At 44.9% G+C, this 19,216-nt stretch overlaps 1 protein-coding gene across 4 annotated transcripts in view; it reads left to right on the top strand.

The window, feature by feature from the left end:
- The window catches only part of NRG3 (neuregulin 3), a 1,054,732-nt gene that overhangs the window by 1,024,520 nt on the left and 10,996 nt on the right, over positions 1 to 19,216 (top strand). For all 4 annotated transcript variants that reach the window (XM_065894048.1, XM_065894051.1, XM_065894050.1 and 1 more), the window contains exon 7: positions 19,034 to 19,161. In XM_065894048.1, coding sequence (XP_065750120.1) covers positions 19,034 to 19,161 — 128 coding nt within the window. The remainder of the gene's footprint in view (positions 1 to 19,033; positions 19,162 to 19,216) is intronic.

The raw sequence follows: 19,216 nt of genomic DNA, 5'->3' as shown, positions 1-19,216 counted from the left end.
CTTAAACAGATACCAGAACTTGAAGTTAAATAAATGCAAGCTCTTTGAATCCTACGTTCTTTCTAAAGTGGTTTTAAACATTTCTGAGCTATATTACAAAACACTAAGTTAAAGACAAGCAAATGTTCCCGAACAGGTCCTGCTGCTTGCAGCGCGAAAGAAAGCCAATACTCCAGAGACAAATGTAACTCCCAAGATTTTGCTCCGTGAAAGTTTTTAAGAGAGAATCGAATCATTGGCCCGGGGGGTGGGACAGGGAATCAGTGTCTTCATAATCTTCCACTTTGTGCAGACTTTCTTCTGATTGGTTTGTGGTGAGGTAACAGGGTGGTAGTCCAGGAATCTGGTGTTCAGCCTGAAGTTGCCATCCTCTACCTAAGTAGGGGCCTTAGTTCCTGCAGAAGAACTCAAAGATATCGTTATGAATATTTCATGAGAAGGAACCAGGCCCCTGCCCCATGCAGTGCTATTGTTTCTTGACTGTTCCGCTTTGTTTCTGCATTCCCTCCCTTCCCTGATTAGTCACTGTTTCAATCTGCTCTTTGGAACTAAGGGAGGGTCAAGGAGGCTGAATGAAGCCTATTTCCTACAAACCAGAAATGAGGACACAGAAAGGATTATGTATCCGGCAGGGCCCCACAGGGTCCTGCTCCATTTCACAAATGCCATATAAGGCATACTGGAAGATTCCTATTAGGGTAGCAATTCTTTGTCCCCCACCAGATTGCACTTCCAGATTCTGAGACACAAAACGAAAGCACAAAGGCCATGATATAAACCTAGTATTTGAGTGTAATACGCAATCACCCAGGACACGTTGACACCCCCTCCAAATGCTTGAATCACTGGGAATTTAAACATCATTTGTGATTTTAGGAAATCATTACCCCAAAAGTTGCCATTATGCTATGCATGACAGATGTACTTAGATGTTTAATGCGGAATTCATAAATCAGAATTGCTTCCCAGCAGAGTTTTGTTAAACTTGTAATCATGGTTGTGTGTAGGGATTGTTCTTTTCAGAAACAGGGTGAATGCTTTTGCTAATGATTTCTAATGAGTGTTATCCCATCACTGTAAAGACAAACGCAGTGATGGAGGGCTTCTTTGCAACTGAACCTGTCAAAGATAAAGCCGGAGTCTAGTTAAAGTAGTAAGGACAGACTTTTGATCAGTAATATACTGGTGCATTATGGAAGAGAATCCAGTTTGAACTGAACCCAACTTGCATTCTTACAGAGGTGACTGGGAGTTTTAAAAGGAGAATGAGGGAGTAGGGAGGGGAAACAGTGGGGGCCTGACAGAGTCAGGGAGGTGAAAAATTACAGAGTTGGTCATAGAAATGCGATTAGGCCAGCTTTGTCTGTTGGCTGGCCATTATTGAACTTAGGATCCTGTTGTTGCAGGAAAAATGGGGTGCAAGAGGATGGTCATGCCCCAGGTCTCGGGTGAGTCCCTGGGACGGGCCGCCAGGTGAGGGTCCTTGGCTCTTTGTAGGAAAGAATTCAAGAGCTAGCCACAGTAAAGTAGACAAAGTGTGGGCCATCTCAGAAGGCAAAAGGTGGCCCCCAAATATGGGGTGGTTTGTTTTTATGGGCTAATGAGTGGGAGGATTATTCCAACAATTTTGGGAAGGGGCAGATGTTTCCAGAAATTGGGCCACTGCCCACTTTTGGCCTTTTATGGTTGGCCTCCGGAAGTGTCATGGTGCCTCCAGGTGTGTCATTTAAATGCTGATGCATTACAGTGAGCATATAATGAGGCTCAAGGTCTAGTGGAAGTCAAATCTTCCACCATCTTGGACCTAGCTGGTTCTAACTAGTTTACGTTGTGTCCTGTTCTTAATGGTTGTGTCATTCTTTTAAAGGCTGTGCCTTGCCCCGCTTCCTTCCTATCTCACTGTCCTTCTACAGAGACTGGGAGACTGAGTCCCTACCCTTCCTAATGATTACATTTCAAATAAATTGTCTTTCAGGTGCATGAAAAAGACTTTCCCCAGTTGTAGGAGATACATAGCACATCTCAAAGGGACAAAGGAAGGTTAACAAATCCTAAACCCTTTTTAGTAAATGCTCTGAGAAAGAGAGGTCTGGGGGCTACCTCAGGCATTGGCTAAAATGAATGGCAAATTCTTTTGGAGGCCTTGAGGGGCCTTTGTTGGCTTGTTCGTTTTTGGCGGGTTTCGGCAAGCATTTTAAGGGGGGGGTGGGCTAGGGATATAGCATTGTGAGCTGTTAGAACTATGTTAGAGTTTACTCAGGTCTTTCAGTGTGAGGGTGAGTGGATGAAATATTTAGGCAGAGGATCTGCAGTTTTTAAAGGCCAAAGTTGAGGCCTAATCGAAAAAAGGCCTTAGAGGAGCCTGTCTACTCAAGAAGAGAGTCTGTCGGTCCCTATGCATTGTATAGGGCTGCAGACAGAACACACACACAGTTTTGTATTCTTTCTCACCGAACATATGGTCAGCAGCATTTTCTCTATGCTTTATGATCTCCACACATTCATTTGGGAGACAGCATAATGGCCCACAGAGCGGTCACCTCACAATTTACTTCTCCTTCCCCTCCCAGTAGACACTCATGTTTTCTATTGTTTAATTATTAAAATTAAACTCTTCCCTCATGTGTCTCCCCCACCCCTCATTTAACTGGAATTATTAGGATTCGGACAACAAGAAAGAAATTATCCACCGTAGGGCTGCCACACTTGGAAGACCTTTGGGTCCTACAGTTTTCTTTTCTTTTTCTCTCCCTCTTCCCTCCTCTTCAGCCCAGCCCTCCCCAGCGTTTTGTATGTTGGCACAGGGCAGCAGAGTTTCAACTGGATGATTCCCCCAGAGCCCAGGATAGGAAAGTGTCTTTTTATGTTCGTTCTGTTTTTGGATAAAGAGAGGATACATATGACGTTTTATCTCTGAGCCGTGGTGTGGTCAGCTAGTGGAACTGTGAAGCTCAGACTGAGAGGTGAACGCATGTGCTGGGACTCGAACCCGGCCTAACCCGGATTGGCACTTGAACCCACAGCCTTTTAACTGAGATCACCCACCTGGTTCCAGGACTTAATGAAGCTCAGGTTCTTTATGTCTCGTCACAGAAAGAATTCAGTGAGAGACAAAGTGATAGGTAAGAAGTGGATTTATTTAGAGAGATACACATTCCATAGATAGAATGCGGTCATCTCGAAAGGCAAGAACAGCCTTGGGAGAAACATGTTCCACAGACAGCATGTAGGCCGTCTCAAAAAGTGAGAGGCCCCGAAATACGGTGTGGCTAGTTTTTATGGGCTGGGTAATTTCATAGGCTAATGAGTGGGAGGATTATTCCAACTATTTGGGGGAAAGGGTAGGGATTTCCAGGCCCACTTTGAGGCCTTTTATGCTTAGCCTCTGAACTGTCATGGCACCTGTGGGTGTGTCATTTAGCATGCTAATATATTACAGTGAGCATATAATGAGGCTCAAGGTCTACTGGAAGTCCAGTCTTCTGCCGTCCTGGACCTAGTTCATTCTAACCAGTTTTCGTCATGTCCTATGGCCATGTCATTCTTTTAAAGGTTGTGCCCTGCCCCCTTCCCTCCTGTTTCATTAGGATAGCACATTTCAAGGGATCAACACTCTGAAAGGCTACACAAAAACTGGGAGTTCGGGCAGAGAATAGATGGGAGAGGAAGGCATTTAAGGACCCTGAAGAAAGAGCGCAAGGTGCATTGAGGAGACCTAAGCATGCCAGCCATAGCATTCCACACACTGGCGGCTGGGCTCAAGAGACTCCTGAGCAGATCGCTTTACGAGACTAGTGTAAAATGAACAAGTTGCTTTCCCAAAGGTATATATCGGTTTCAGTGCAAGAAAGCAATATGGCCCCTACCAGCTTTGTTATACCTTTGTCAGCATTTCTTTTGCTAATTTAATAGGAGAAAATTGTATCCTTTAATTTCACTGTTTGAGAGGGTAATATAATCTCTGTTCATATATTTCTAGTCAGATTTCCACTGTGGTGGATTATACGTCGATACCCTTGCTCATAGTTTTATTTTAAGAAGCAAATAACAATTTAACAGCAATTTTTCATGCCATATGTTATGGGAGAAAATAGTAATAGAGAATACATATCAGTAATCCCTTAAAAAGAAATTGAAATGTTTAAGAACATTTGCTTTCCTACAATGCTGTGCTTAAGATATACGGCATACAGGACATCTGAGCAGTGGGTCAAGTAGCAAGTAGTCTTAGGGAAAGCAGTAATTTGTCATGTGGCTAAGAAATACCTGCGTGCATATTCAAATGCAAATGTATTACAGAAAATTTGGAAAAGCATTTTTCTTTTGTAGGTCTATAGTTGTTTTCTTCAGACAAGAGCCACGAGGAAATACCAATGTTAATGATAACAGCAAAAAATGATAAATAAAATAACGATAATAATAACAGCAAATAACATGTACTGGGTACAGACATAGAATCATGCTAAATAATATAAATATGTAGCCTTATTTAGTCCTAACAACAACTACTTACTTTACACCCACGATGTGCAGAAGAGGAACCTAGGACTCAAACAAAGCTTGAGAAAGTTCTGTCAGGCAGCTAGCTAGTGAATAGCTAAGAACCAAACCCACATCTCTGTAACTCAGTGGTTCTCAACAGGGGGCAGTGTTGCCCCACAGAACATCTGGCAAAGTCTCGAAACAATTTGGGTGTTGCAACTTGGGAGGGAAGTGCACAGGTGTCTATGAGTAGAGGGTGCTGACAAATACGCGGCAATGCCTGGGGTAGTCCCCCACCACAGAAAGTGATCTTTCCCAAATGTCAAGAGTGGTGAGAAAGTCCGGAGTCCAAGGTCTAGATGCAAGATGTGTCCACTAGGAGATTCTGACAGCCTAGCACGGGAGTTCTATCACCAGTGCCCACTTCAGGCATTTATTTCTACTGCGTGGAAGGAGACAGGTAACCCTGGTACGCTGTAATCCTTAGGAGGGAAAATGTCCCACTTTGCTTACCATATCTGGCAAATTTATCTTTATCTTATCTTGGAGCCTGGGTTAACTATTTGAAATTCTCTGCAGTGTTTAACAAATGAATTGGCTGTTTCTGGCACTCCCTTAAGTTCATTAAACATTCATGGGGAAGGGTTTCACTTGACAGTCATTTAACAAGATGTGAAACACCCAATCCAGTGAAGCAACAGGATACTAAGGGAACACTTGACTCAAGCTGCAGAACTAGACCTGGCAGTGCCTTAGAAGCACCTAGCCCCATACCATCCTTTACAAATGAAGCATTTGTAACTCAAAGAGATGAAGTGACCTCATTTCCTGTGTCCCCAGAGAGAGAGAGAAAGAGAGAGAGAGAGAGAGAGAGAGAGAGAGAGAGAGAGAGAGAGAGAGAGAGAGAGAGAGAGAGAGAGAGAGAGAGAGAGAGAGAGAGAGAGAGAGAGAGAGAGAGGGAGAGAGAGAGTACGCTGGGGCTAGAGTTATAACCTCCAGACCAGTCAAGGGAGTGAAACTTCCCAGCACCTAGTTCAGGGATCAGAAACAGAAGTCATCAAAAGAGAGATGATCTATTCTTTCTTAAAATTAAGGGAAAGTATACATTAGTGAAAAGTAAAGGAACAAAATCACGTACCGCTTCCCACAGTTTTTTCAATAACCATCTTAGGAAGGATAGGTTTGTGGGAGTAACATTCAATGAGAAAGAACTGGAAGATAATATTTGCACGCTAAAGGAGAACAAGAAGAATTTAATGCCTAGTACAGCCTTGATAATTGGTACAGAGAGGCATTTATTCTGTAATGCTTTTTGAATTTTTTCTCTGTTGGACACTGCATGAAGATCTTAAAAAATACAAACAGGAGATGGATCCTGCCAGGCTCCATGGGACCTCATGGGCTAGTGCTAGAAACAAACACGTAAGCATATACTTTTCTTATCATGTGGATACATTAACTCAAGTTGCTATCAGATAATGGAAAAGGACATCTAAAATTGGCTGGGGGAATCTGCGAAGCCCACACCGAAGCAGGTGACATTTACGCTGAGTCTTGAGAGTGAGTTGATGTTCATCAGATAGTTTGATAGGGGTTGGTCAGAAGAGGTCATCTCTTTGAAGCATGAATCATTCTAGTCTAAAACCTGATCTCTTGTTTTAAATATCAAATTCTAACTTATGGATTTGCTATAGATTCATACATTCATCTGTTGATTCAAATATGTATTAAATATCTAGTAAGGACCAGGGATATCATGATGACCAAAAATGACAGTGTTCCTGCGTTCAAAGAGCTTACTGACTACTGTAGGTGATAGACATTAATCTAAGAATCCCACAAACAAATCCGCCAAGGCCTACAACCAATAGTGAACGGTGCTGCAGAGCTCACAGAAGGCAGGTCTGGGAGATAACCTGACAATAGGAACAGCTAAGAGCTCTCTGAGAAGCGGGAATAACATGTGCTCAGTCCCCCGTGGCTGAAGCGGGCACCTGGTGAAGGTGAGGTGGTGGAGGGTGAGGGATGAGAGCCCGGAGGAGTGCTTGCTGTGCTGGGTGTCTGGAAAGGGTGTCTAGCTCTATTATTCCTCTTCAGTGGAATGTGTTAAAGTTTGACAGCAGTTGTTATAGTTCTTCCAGCTCTGGTACATGGTGCAAACATTCTTAAAATAACCATAACTGTTGAGTTGTTTTTAATTACTCGTATTAGAGATCCAGATGAAACCACGCTCTAAAACATGTGATAACCACTCAGCCTCACGATCTTCTGGGCTCAAATCAGACCCGCAATAAAGAACTTTTTGACACAGACATAGGTGAGCTGAGAGCAATGCGGAGACAAGACACTGAAAACCTTAAAACCATTTTACAATATCCTCCCTCCTGGCTTTATTGCCTGGGGTTCCAGACCAGGTGATTACCAACTCTGTCAACATTGCTTTCCAACACAGCATGGCTTTCATTTAACTTTCTCTGACTCGGGCTGCTTGCAGGGGGCAGACCTGCAAACAGCATACCTTGCTGTACTTCCAACATGCTTCTGTTTCATCTGACAGTTCTATTGATTTTAGGGCACCACTAAACAGTGTGCTAGAAGCAAGGCAGGTGATGGTACAAACAACAGTGGGTGTCCTCAGCACCCAAGAACATTTCCACAAGGAGGGCTTTCAGGGAAGCCAGTCGGGATGAATGCTTCCCCATGAAATAACAGTATGACCAGGGTCTGTGTGGGTGTTTGAAAGGAGGAAGGCTGAGCTCATGCTGAAAGGACCAGTGAATGGTCTGTGCCATCTTCTCATTCACGATTAAAGTGACATTACGTCAAATGGGGTTTTAACAAAACACGGACAAACACAAAATGTCAAGATCTGTGTGAGTACAGGAAAAGAACATGGAATCAACTGCCGTACCTTGTAACATTGTACAGAAATGTTAAGGGGGAGGGCCAGACATGCAGCTAGCCTGAGCACTTGAACTTCACTGGGGATACTATCAGATGGATGAGATAAAATTGTGCCGACCTTAACTCCTCCCAGGGAGGAACTGCATACATTTTGGGAGGAACCATAATAAACGCTTTTAGCACAGATTATAAAATGTCCAAAGGCTATAACCCTGGTCAGTTAAGCTGCCTTTAAGGAGAGTCTATGCAGACTCTTTTGCTGAGCGGGTTTTGCACCTTGAAGGCCTACAGCTAAGCTACTCAGGAAAATAAAGGAAAGCTGAATACTGCCTTTAGTCTCTAAATTATTATTATTTTTGGTATGTATCTTTTGTTTTAAGTTTTTAAGTGAACTTTATTTTGTAGGACAGTTTTAGATGTACAGAAAAGTTGCAAAGTTAGTACAGAGAGTTCCCATATATGCTGTGCCCAGGTTCCCCTATTATTAACATTGTACATTGATATGGGACATTTGTTCAATTAATGAACTCATACTGATGCATTGTTATTAACTCAAATCCATGGTTATTCAGAATTCGTTAGTTTTTACCTAATTACTTCTTCTTTTCCAAGATCCCATGCGGATACCACACCACATTTAGCTGTCATATCCTTTGGTTCCTCTTGGCTGTGACGGTTTGTCAGACTTTCCTTATTTTAATGACCTTGATAGTGTTCAGGAGTCCTGGTCAAGTATTTTGTAGGATGCTCCTCTATTGGAATTTGTTTGATGTTTTTTCTGATTAGATTGGTATTACGGGGTTTTGTGAGAAAGACAATACAGGTAAAGTGCCTTTTTCATCACATCCTATCAAAAGTGCATTCTCTCAATATGATTTATCACTGTTGATGATTCCTTTTGTCATCTGTCTGAGGTAGTAATGTCAGGCAGCTCCATTGTGGTGTTACTCTGTCTTCCCCATCTCTTTCTACAAAGTTCTCTTTAGAAGGAAGCAACCACGTGTAGTCCACACTTAGGGAGGGGGGAGTTATGCTCACCCTTTGTGAAGGCAGAGTATTGACATAGTTATTTGGAATTCTACTGCAAAGAATTTGTCTCTTCTTCAATTATTGAGTGGAATGCGCTTCCCTTAGGGGAGATCGGGCTCTGGTAAAAGTCTCTTTTCGCTGAAAAGTCGACAGTTGTAATGCAGAACATTGTGTGTGCATTTCAAAATGGTTACTTTCTCATCAGAGACATGAGACGATTTTTTATTTTTTCGTTCTTTTTTTGTGAGCATCTGGTGTGGTCCTGGAGGAGGTTAAACTCAAGAAAGTGTGAGAACACTTCCTAAGACTATAGCCCTGAGATAATTTTTACTTTCCCTCTAGTCCACATGCAGATTCCAAAAACGTATTAAATTACCACTTAAGTACTCCTACCAGTTTATGGTTGTGGAAGATTCTTCTGTAGGTAAGCTTGTTACTGACCAGGGTTCTTGGCCTCCCTTGCTCGCTCCCTGAGGGGGAGGGGAAGGGGCGAGCTGGTTCTTTATATGGGGTGAGGGTAGGGGCGGGTCCAGGGGTCAGGCCAAAGGGATGGCTTAGGTGGTGCTGCGTGCAGGGCGCATGCGCAGTACCCTGCTTTTGCTCCGGGCATCTCAGAAGTGGCAGTTGGGTTTTTGTTTTTGTATATTGTCATTCATAATTTGCCTCAACTGCACATGTATGTAGATATTTTATTTTTATTTTTATTATTTTTTTTTGTGGTACGCGGGCCTCTCACTGTTGTGGCCTCTCCCGTTGCGGAGCACAGGCTCCGGGCACGCAGGCCCAGCGGCCATGGCTCACGGGCCCAGCCGCTCCGCGGCATGTGGGATCTTCCGGGATCTTCCCGGACCGGGGCACGAACCCGCGTCCCCTGCATCGGCAGGCGGACTCTCAACCACTGCGCCACCAGGGAAGCCCCGATAAGTGAGTTTTATTGCCATTATCCCCTAGTTAGCGGGACTAGTAAGGCGGACAGAGTCAATAGGAGGAGCTTTTCTGTGGTGGAGTGTTTCCCTTAAACCCAGCAGGGACAAAGGAGCTGCTTCCCTGGTGGGGGTGTCTGAGCAAACAGGCAGAATGCAAGCAAGGGTACAATAGCAAGAATGGCACACAGGAGTCCAACCCGCCGCATCCTCTTATCTGTCGATGGTGCCTGTCTTTTGAATAGGTGTCTCAGATTTTCCACCGGCTCACAGGTGTACTGTTCTGTTGTACCTGCGGGGGTAAAAGCTTTAATGTGGGCAGATGTATCCAACTAGATATCCCTTGCAGTTTGACAACGGGGCGGGGGGGGGGGGCAGCTAAAATTACTTTATAGGGGCCCTTCTATTTTGGCAATAGTTGTTTTTTTGGGGGACCCCTCTTTCCAGGTTTTAAGAACGGTCCCCGGGGTTTATGTGTGAAGGGACGGCCCCTTTCACTTAGTGGGAGTTGGCTGTGCCTTGTTGGCGTAGTCCTGGATTGCCTTCTGAACGTGTTCTAGATAAATAATAATATACCTCAGGGTCTGACTCACTTCCTCATCCAGCAGAATGTCAGCAGTAAGAAAAGGCCTCCCATAGGTCATTTCAGATGGGCTAAGCCTCAGACTATAACTGGGGGCTACACGGACCCTGAGGAGTGCAATAGGAAACAGGTTGGTCCAGGGTTCACGAGTCTCTGGCAGAGCTTTGCTAAGGCTTTCTTTAAAGGATGGTTCATTTTCTCTACCTTCCCTGAAGACTGGGGGTGCCAAGAGATGTGTAGCTTGTAGTCTATCCCTAGGGCCATTGTGAGTCCCTGTGTGATTCTGGCTATAAAAGAGGGCCCGTTATTGCTCTGGAGGGACTTTGGAAGTCCCAACCGAGGAATTATTTCTTGTAAAAGGGACTTACAGACTTCAGTAGCCTTTTCAGATCGAGTGGAGAAGGCTTCGTCCCATCCCGTGAAAGTATCAATGAACACAAGAAGATATTTATATCCTGACAACAGGGGCATCTGGGTGAAATCTAACTGCCAGTCTTCCCCCCAGGTATGTCCCTCAGCATTGAACTGGCCTGAGTAACAAAGGGGGGATTGGATGGGCCTGTGGTTTATTACGGACACATAAGCACAGGCAAGCATTACTTGTTTTACTGTTCTTTTAATCCCCTTCCCTGAAAAAGCCTTTTGCATCAAGTCCCACAGTGCAACCCTCCCATGGTGGGTGGCATCATGTAAGCTCTTAGTGAGTTTCCGTTGTTGGGCCTCAGGGATTAGAACCTTATTCTCCTTTTTATACCAGCCTGTGCTTCCTTTCTCATAGCCCCACTTCTCAGCATTTTCCTGTGGGGAATACTGGGGAAGGCTAGGGAGTTCGGCGCAGGGGGGCAATCACTAGGGCCATAACTTGCTCAGGCTCTTGCAGTAGAGCTGCCTGTTTTGCAATCCAGTCGGCTTTGCTTGGCTAACGTTAGATCCATCCCTCTGATGGCCCCTACAGTGGATCACTGCCACCTGCGTCGGGAGCCGCACTGCTTCTAAAGAGCCAGAAATTAAATCTTTATGAGAGAGTTTCTAGCGGTTAACCTGTATGTCCCGGGTGGCAGGGCCTTGGCTTCTGTGACTTCACCGAGACTGACTGTGGCATACCCCACCTTTCGGGTTCCCATTTCTATAAAACTGCTCCCATCAGTAAACCATTCGACCTCAGGGCTGTCAAGTGGCTCATCTAAAAGATCAGACCTGCTGGAGTAAGTCTGTTCTATGGCCTCTATATACGAACACACTAAGTCTCCACTCTCAACAGCTGGACGCAGAGTTGCCGGGTTCAGGGTTTGACACACCTTTAAAGGTAATGTTGGTGGTGTCCATTAGGAGGGCCTGATATCTTGTTAACCTTCCTCCAGTCAACCAATGATGTCCTGTGACTTCCAGTACAAACTGTACCTAATGAGGGGTTAATACATCTAGGTGTTGTCTCAGGGTGAGCTTGGAAGCCTCACCAACCAACAGGGCTGTGACAGCTACTGCCCGCAGGCAGCTTGGCCATCACAGGGCCACTGAATCCAGTTGTTTTGAAAAGTAAGCCATTGGTCTCTGATCCAGTCCCAGCTTTTGGGTCAGGACTCCTAGTGCTATCCCTGACCTCTCATGAAGGTATAGGGTAAAGGGCTGGTGCTCTACTCAATGCAGTCTTTAGAATCTCAGAGGCCTGCTGGTGGTCCCTATTCCATTGAAGGGGCTCCCTTTCTTCTCACTTTAGAACCTCCTGTAGGGGTTTTGCTATAAGGCCATAATTTGGAACTCAGATATGACAGAACGCAGCCATCCTGAGAAAGCCTCCAAGTTGCCTCTTTGTGGTTGGAGATGGTAGTGCACTAATTACTGTTCTTCTGTCTATGGCCAGGGCTCTTTCCCCCCGGGGTCAAAACAAATCCTAAATACTAAACCTGTTGTTGTGAGATCAGAGCCTTGGTTGGAGACACTTTATATCCCCTTTTTGCCAGAAAATTTAGGACCCTAGCAGTATATTGATCTGAATCTTGTTTGGTCTCACTACTTATCAATAAATCATCAACATAGTGTAGCAGAGTTCCCTTCTCAAGGCTCAGTTCCCTTGCTAACACATTTCCAAAAAGATGGGGGCAGTCCCGAAAACCCTGCGGAAGCACTGTCCAGGTATATTGGGTAGCCTCCAGGGTGTCAGGGTCCCTCCATTCAAAGGCAAAATGGCATTGAGAGTCTGGATGTAGGGGAATACAGAAAAATGCATCTTTGAGGTCCAAAACAGAAATACTGAGCATTTCCCAATACTTGGGCGAAGAGGATGTATGTGTTTGGCACCATTGGGTGAATAGGGGTGACTGCCTCATTCACTGCTCGCAAGTCTTGCACAAACAGACGCTCCCTGTTAGGCTTCTCAACAGGGAGGATCAGGGTGTTGTAAGGGGATCAGCAGGGCCTGATGTGTCCGTGTTTTAGGAATTTGGTGAGCGGTGATTGGATCCCCATCAGGGCTTCAGGCTTTAAAAGATACTGTCTCTTTCAGGGTCCTTTCCCTCGGCCTTAACCTTATTTTCATTGGGAAAACATGTTTTGCCCTTCTTGGAACCAAGGTATCCCAAACTGCAGGATCTACTTCTCTAATTTCTTGCGGGGAGGTCTTGGGGAATATTTTGATGACCAGCACATGGGTCGTCTGGGGCTACTAATAGATGCACATTCTTTATTTGAATTTTCTACCTCGTTGGACTACGAATATACTAGCTCCTAATTTATTTAGCAAATCTCTTCAAGGAAGGGGTCAGGGCATTGTGGCGTATACAAAAAGGAGTAATGATAACAGACCCGACTCTGCAGGCAAGGGGAGATGTAAATCGCCTTACCTTTGGCTGTCCGTCAACTCCCGTCACGGTAGAGTCACGGTTGGGGAGGGGGCCGGCCTAGTCACAACAGAGGAGGTGGCTCCAGTGTCTACAAGAAATTCAGTTCTCCTACCCCCGACGTCAAGGGTGACCTGAGTCTCCGCTGGAGTGATGAGGATGGAACGAATAGGATCTGGAGCCAGGCAGGCACTCGCCCCATCAGTCGGTATGTGGGAATCTCTCATCTGAGAGATTCACAAGGAACTGGGGTTGGGGCTGCCCCTCTGGCGTCCCACAGGAGGGCGCTCAGGACGTTCCCCCTTCCAGTGCCCCTCCTTCCAACAAAAGGCACACTGGTTTGTGCCCAGGCGGCTTCTTGGTGGTCTGTCCAGCCTTCGCGGCCTTCTAGGGTCCCCTCGAGGTGGTGGGTGGATCAGAGGGGCCAAAAGCTGCGTCTTCTTTATCAGCCTCTTATCCTTATTGGCCTTTTCTGTTAAGTCTTGATGGCTATAGACCTTGAAGGCCTCCTCTACCAAGGTTGACCATGGGGTTTGCGGCCCAGCCTCAAGCTTTTGTTACTTTCTCCTGATATCAGGAGAGGCCTGGGTGATAAAATGTATGGCCAACAGTGTCCTCCCTTGTGCAGACTCAGGGTCTAAATTGGTGTACTTCCTGAATGGCTCTGTCACCTGGCTCAGGAAGACTGCCAGCTTTTCATCTTTTTTCCTGTGTAACCTCTGGGATCTTATCATTTACAGGCTTCACCAGATACCTTTCATTCCTTCTGATAGATGAGTTAATGTCTCATCCTAGCCTGGCCTACACGATTTTCATTGTACCAGTGTGGGTCACGTTCTGGGATTGCGTCCCCCCCGGCCTGATAAATTTGGCGGTGTGGATAGGTGACCAGTAGGCCATCTATGTGTTCCCTGGCCTTTCTCGGTATATGCTCCTTTTCATCCGGGGTGCAACTGGGCCAGAATAACCATGGTGTCCCGCCAGGTAAGAGAGAATGTTAACCCCAGCCTGATGAATTTGTCAGGGTTCTCTGAGAACCTGCCAAACCTCTCCTTACAGATTCCTGAGTCCCCCATCGAGAAGGGGACATGTACTCTAGTTCCTTCCATTCCCATTAGCTACTTCCCAGAAGGGGTAAAGGCCTTGTGGGGCAAAAGTGGTGGCTCCGATTTTTGAGTTTCTGACTTGACAGGGAAAGGTGGGGGTCTGGGAGTTGAAGAAGATGGTGAAGGGGAAGAAGAAAGGGGGGCCTGAGAAGGAGGCTTAGTACCCCGATGGCTAGTCGGCAGTTGAAAGAAGGGGGTCTGTGAGAACGCCTGGCTCTGAATCTTTTGGGGGCAACACAGGAAGAGAGGCTACATATAAACCACAGGAATCCCTCAGTCTGGAGTCTACACGTATGGGCCTACACATATGGGACCTCTCCCCATTTTTAAGACTGCTTACAAAATAGGTCCAGTTGTAAAATGGTGTTAAATTTAAGGGATCCATTCCATGGCCACTTCTCCTGGTCACCCAAGGTATACGGGAACCAGGCCGTGTTGCAAAAGAAAATCAGCTTAGTTCTTTACTGTCTCCAATTGTTAAGACTGCAACCCAGAGGTGAATCTCTGGGGATTCCCTGGGCATCTCCCATGCTTACATATAAATCTGGAAGCTAACAACTAGAGATCCTGGGGGCCGGGTGGAGTCGAGGTCTAGTGTAACGACAAAGGAGATCACAGAATTCCCTCCCCAGAGTGAGTGACACAGACAAGGAGTCTCCAGGATGAAGGGGATGGGAGTATAGGTAATGAGGACCAAGGGAGAGGACAGGAGAGGAGGGACAGAAAAGACTGAAAAAAAAAGAGACAGGAAGAGATTGCCTTTTCAGCCTGCCCCCCAAGGGTGTCTATTCAGGCACCAGCCTGTGCACTTCCAGAAAGGGCCAGTGAAGGAGGGAGCACCCTGTCCACTGCCCACCAGGTGATCAAGCCCCGAAACCAGCCAGTTGTACATCGTCTGCGGGTCGCCAACCCACAGGTGGGACTCTCACCCACACACACACCGGTATATAGAAATCTGCCGCTTCAGCCTGTTCCCAATGAGACTTCTCTTGGCAGAGGAAAAGAAAGGTGAGAATATTGGGAGGATCGGACGTCCAGCCACTACGTGATAGGAGGATTGAACCTCTGTCACTCTCATGTATCTCCCATCAGGGAAGGCCCACTGGACCAAGGTCTGCTTGGTGTGAGGCGAGCCTCTCCCACCTCTGCTTGTGACCTGTCAAGGTGAGCTGTCGCCGGCCAGAGGGAGCAGGTCTCACAAGCTGAGAGCAATGATGCTGTAGCTGCCCGACGTCTACTGTCGCGGGAGGATAAGACAGAGAAGTAGGAGAGGACAGAGAAAGAAGTAGAGAGATTTCAGGAGAGGGAAAGGGAAAGTGTTGAGGGAAAAAGGGCAAAGGGGAGGGGGACAAGCGTCGCCTGAATGAGGGTACTGAGGCCCTCAGGGGCCAGGAAGGCAGACTTACCAAACGTGGTGACGCTGAAACAGGAGGTTCAGGTGGCCGCCTGTCACCCACTGGGAAGCTGCATTCGGTGGTCGGTGGTCCCGGAGGTACCCAGATCCCCACCCGGGAATGGAAGAATGTGCCGGCAGAGTCACAACAAAGTATGTTACTGACCAGGATTCTTGGCCTCCTTAACAGAAATTGATAAGAGGCCAGACGAGAAATTCAGGCAAGGCTCTACTGGGACTCAGTGCTGCAGCAGGAGGGAGTGAGAACAAGTAACAGTTTCCCTTGCTCGCTCCCTGAGCTGGGGTGAGCTGGTTCCTTGTATGGAGTGAAGGTAGGGGCGGGTCCAGGGGTCGGCTTAGGTGGTCTGCCCACCCCTTTGGTGATGCTGTGTGCAGGGCGCATGTGCAGTACCCTGCTTTTGCTCCGGGCATCTCAGAAGTGACAGTTTGGTTTTTGGTGTTTTGTATCTTGTCGTTCATAATTTGCCCCAGCTCTGAGCATGCACGAGGTTATTGTTAGTCCTGAATAGATTCTTCGTATTCTGGTGCTGGAGGAGGCGTTTGTCCAGGTGCAGGCACCGCAGCAAAGGCTCCCAGGCTGTCTCAAGGTGATCTGGGCTGATTCTCTGTATTCACTTGTCTTTCCAGGTTTTAGAGGGGTGGTTTGCCACCTCAATTTGGATGTAAGAATAGCCATTGATTTTGTTTGTTCAGCTTTTATTTTAAGGACAGGAATGATGATTTCTAAGCTCTTTGTCAGATCTGAAAACTGGAATCTATGTCTAAATTCCTTTGAGCCAATATGTATGGGATATTAGTTTGAAGGATTACCAAATTATTAGGTTTTTTTGTGTTCCCACTTGTCTCAACTAACCTTGGATTGGGGTACCAGCAATTTAAACCTGCATCTCAGATTAAATGTAGCCACTGAAATGAAAACGATTCTCAAAAAGGCTATGAGAGAAAAATCCAAAATAATCAATTTTGGAGACAAATTTTTGTTAATGGACCACAATAATACCAGTGAAAGCAACTGCATAGTATAATAATAATCTAAGCATTTGAAAGAAAAGATTTAGAACATTATATCTATTATGAATGCCATGAATAAGCAGAACAAGTAAGAGGTTGATTCTATTCAAGACTTTTATCCCAGATTTTGAACAAGGCCCTCTAGCTCTCATGATCAAAAGTCTCATTCAAAGCAGAGGCTCTGAACCAATGGCCCCAAAGCTGAACTAGGCTTTTTTTTTGTTTGTTTGTTCTGTTTTTTTTTGCGGTACGCGGGCCTCTCATTGCTGTGGCCTCTCCCGTTGCGGAGCACAGGCTCTGGACGCGCAGACTCAGCGGCCATGGCTCACGGACCCAGCCGCTCCGCGGCATGTGGGATCTTCCCGGACCGGGGCACGAGCCCGTGTCCCCTGCATCGGCAGGCGGACTCTCAACCACTGCACCACCAGGGAAGCCCTGAACTAGGCTTTTTGACATACATTGTTTTTGAAAAAGGAATGGGCTGCTGACTTTTAATGATTTGGCAATTTCTCTAGAAAATGTGGGTGTGCTAAGAAACGCTGGCTGATGTCACCCACTGATAGCCCTCTGCAGAAGTAGCACAGAAGTTACCCCCTCCAACTTGCCACAGATGTCTCCAGATAATCTCGCCTGTGTCTATAGCTGAGGCTTCCAACCATCTGAGTTTGTCTTCTCAAGCAACTTATCAAAAGTTGGGAGAAAAAAAAAAAATTCTAGTAGATCTTTTATAGAACCTGGAAGTCTAGAAATAGAAATTCAGGATGTTGTTTACATTTCAATAACATGTTGATTCAATTCACTTTTTCCATGGATGATTTATGATAAACAACTTAATTAGTCAACAAAGTAGTACATGTGAAGGTATTTCCATCATTTTTTGGATCTTTGTAACCTGGGGCTGTTGAAAACAACCACCTTTTCCAAATTATCTCCGTGTCTTCTTTCTGTTCCATGTCAACTCACTCCATTTTGCAAGAAGTCTGAATAGCTTCTGTTAAGTCCATTTTGTAGAATTCATATTCTGATTCAAGATGTGGTCATTACTAACACTATGTGGTTTGTTTTGGAAGTACTTAAAAAGAAAACAATTTAGTTAGAGATTTTGAACTTAAAGTTACTTACATAACCTTGACAATTTTCCTAGTCTCCATAGCCCATACCCACCAATATACTTTTTCCCAAGGATAACACCTAGTTAATAGTTTACTTTTGTTTCCCATCTTCATCCCGTGTGGTTGTGTGCACACACACACGTGCAAACACATGCACAAACATATGTATATGTACATACAAAATCTATACATATATATATATATATACACACAAAGCTAAATGTTTGTATATACACACACTTATATATACATCTGTTTACTGCATTTTCCTTATTTGCACATGTGGATTCATATTATGCATACTTTTCATACTTTGATTTTATTCAATGGCTGTATAATATTTGTGGCCATTTCTGTTGTTTCCAGTTGCTTCTCTTTTGTGTTTGCTTTCTCTTTTGTTATTAAAAATCGTACCACTGACAAACTTTGCTGATTATATCATTTCCAGCTTTTACAATTAATGATGGAAATCCCTAGAAGTAGTAATCTACATCAAAGAGTACCAGTACTCTGCATCAGCGTACCTATATTTAATATTTTGCAACACATTGCCAATGTGTACCCCCAACAAATTAGCACCAACTCTATTTTCCTTGAACCTTTGCCTTTAACTAAGTACTCCTGAAATTTAACGTTCTCTATTCTGATTTTCACCTCTACAGTGAGTTCAGGTATATACTTTTTTGTGTGTATTCTGCATATCTATCTTTGTTTTTCTGTGAAATTCTTGTTCATATATTACATGTGAATATCTGGATTTCAAAATCTAATTTGGTCATTAGCCTTCAAAAAATGTCATTTCTCAGCATAGTTTTCATTGGAGTTTCTAGAAAAGAAACTTGATGATCCTTGTTGCTTGTTCAAGTGCCAAGTGTCCAGGGAGTGTTAAACTTGACAACTGCTGCCTAATTGAGATGCCATGTGATATTTCTCTGGGAGCAAAGTTTTTCTCAATATGCCATAGCTATAGGGTTTTCTTTAGGCCCCTGCCTTGTGATATCTCATAGTCAAAGGTGAAACCAAGGGTTAATAACTATAAAGAGTAAACTGTTCACACGCTTCTCTTATTAGACATGGTAATTACCTGGTATCAGGCTGAAAGAGAGAAACAGTGGAGAGTAGTGGGCAGATACTCTAAATCAAAGCCTTCCATAAATCTGAGACTTGTGAAGTTCACTCAATTAGCATTTATTGAATCCCTATTGTTAGTAGTCCATCTACTAATATTTTGTAAAATGTGCATTGAATTAAAAATTCCTTGTATTAACTTATATAATATTGTATATCAACTATACTCCAATAAAAAAATATGTGTGATTTTGGCTCTCAGGCATAGTGTGCCATGGGTAAAGACTGAAACGAAAAGATAGACTTAGGATTCTAACGTGAAGAACCCTGTTGAATGGACCTTATCTAATCACAAAGAGCTTTGGGGGCAAGAGGGGAGAGCATATTCAGTGTGTGAGAAATGGGATGAAAATGGTGTTTTTGTCATTCTCCTGATCAGGTGCCCAGTGGAAAAGTTACTGGTGAGTTCCAGTAACAGTAACTTTGATACCCAGCTGTAGTGTCAGAGGCCCTGCTCTCATAACTGCTCCTCCAGCTCAACTCTGTGCATGTGATTTCCCACAGTATTCAAAGGCGGAAAGGCATCCCGTGACTGCATTGGAGAAAATGATGGAGTCAAGTTTTGCCGGCCCCCAGTCATTCCCAGAGGTCCCTTCTCCCAACAGAGGAAGCCAATCTGTCAAACACCACAGGTACAGGTAGCTAATCAATCATGGTGGGAACGGGTGCGTTGACACAATGTATAAC

This window comes from Phocoena phocoena, chromosome 16 (assembly GCF_963924675.1).
Source record: "Phocoena phocoena chromosome 16, mPhoPho1.1, whole genome shotgun sequence".
Classification (NCBI taxonomy): domain Eukaryota; kingdom Metazoa; phylum Chordata; class Mammalia; order Artiodactyla; family Phocoenidae; genus Phocoena; species Phocoena phocoena.
Note: the sequence above shows the minus strand (reverse complement) of the source record. Positions and strands in the feature narration are given on the sequence as shown.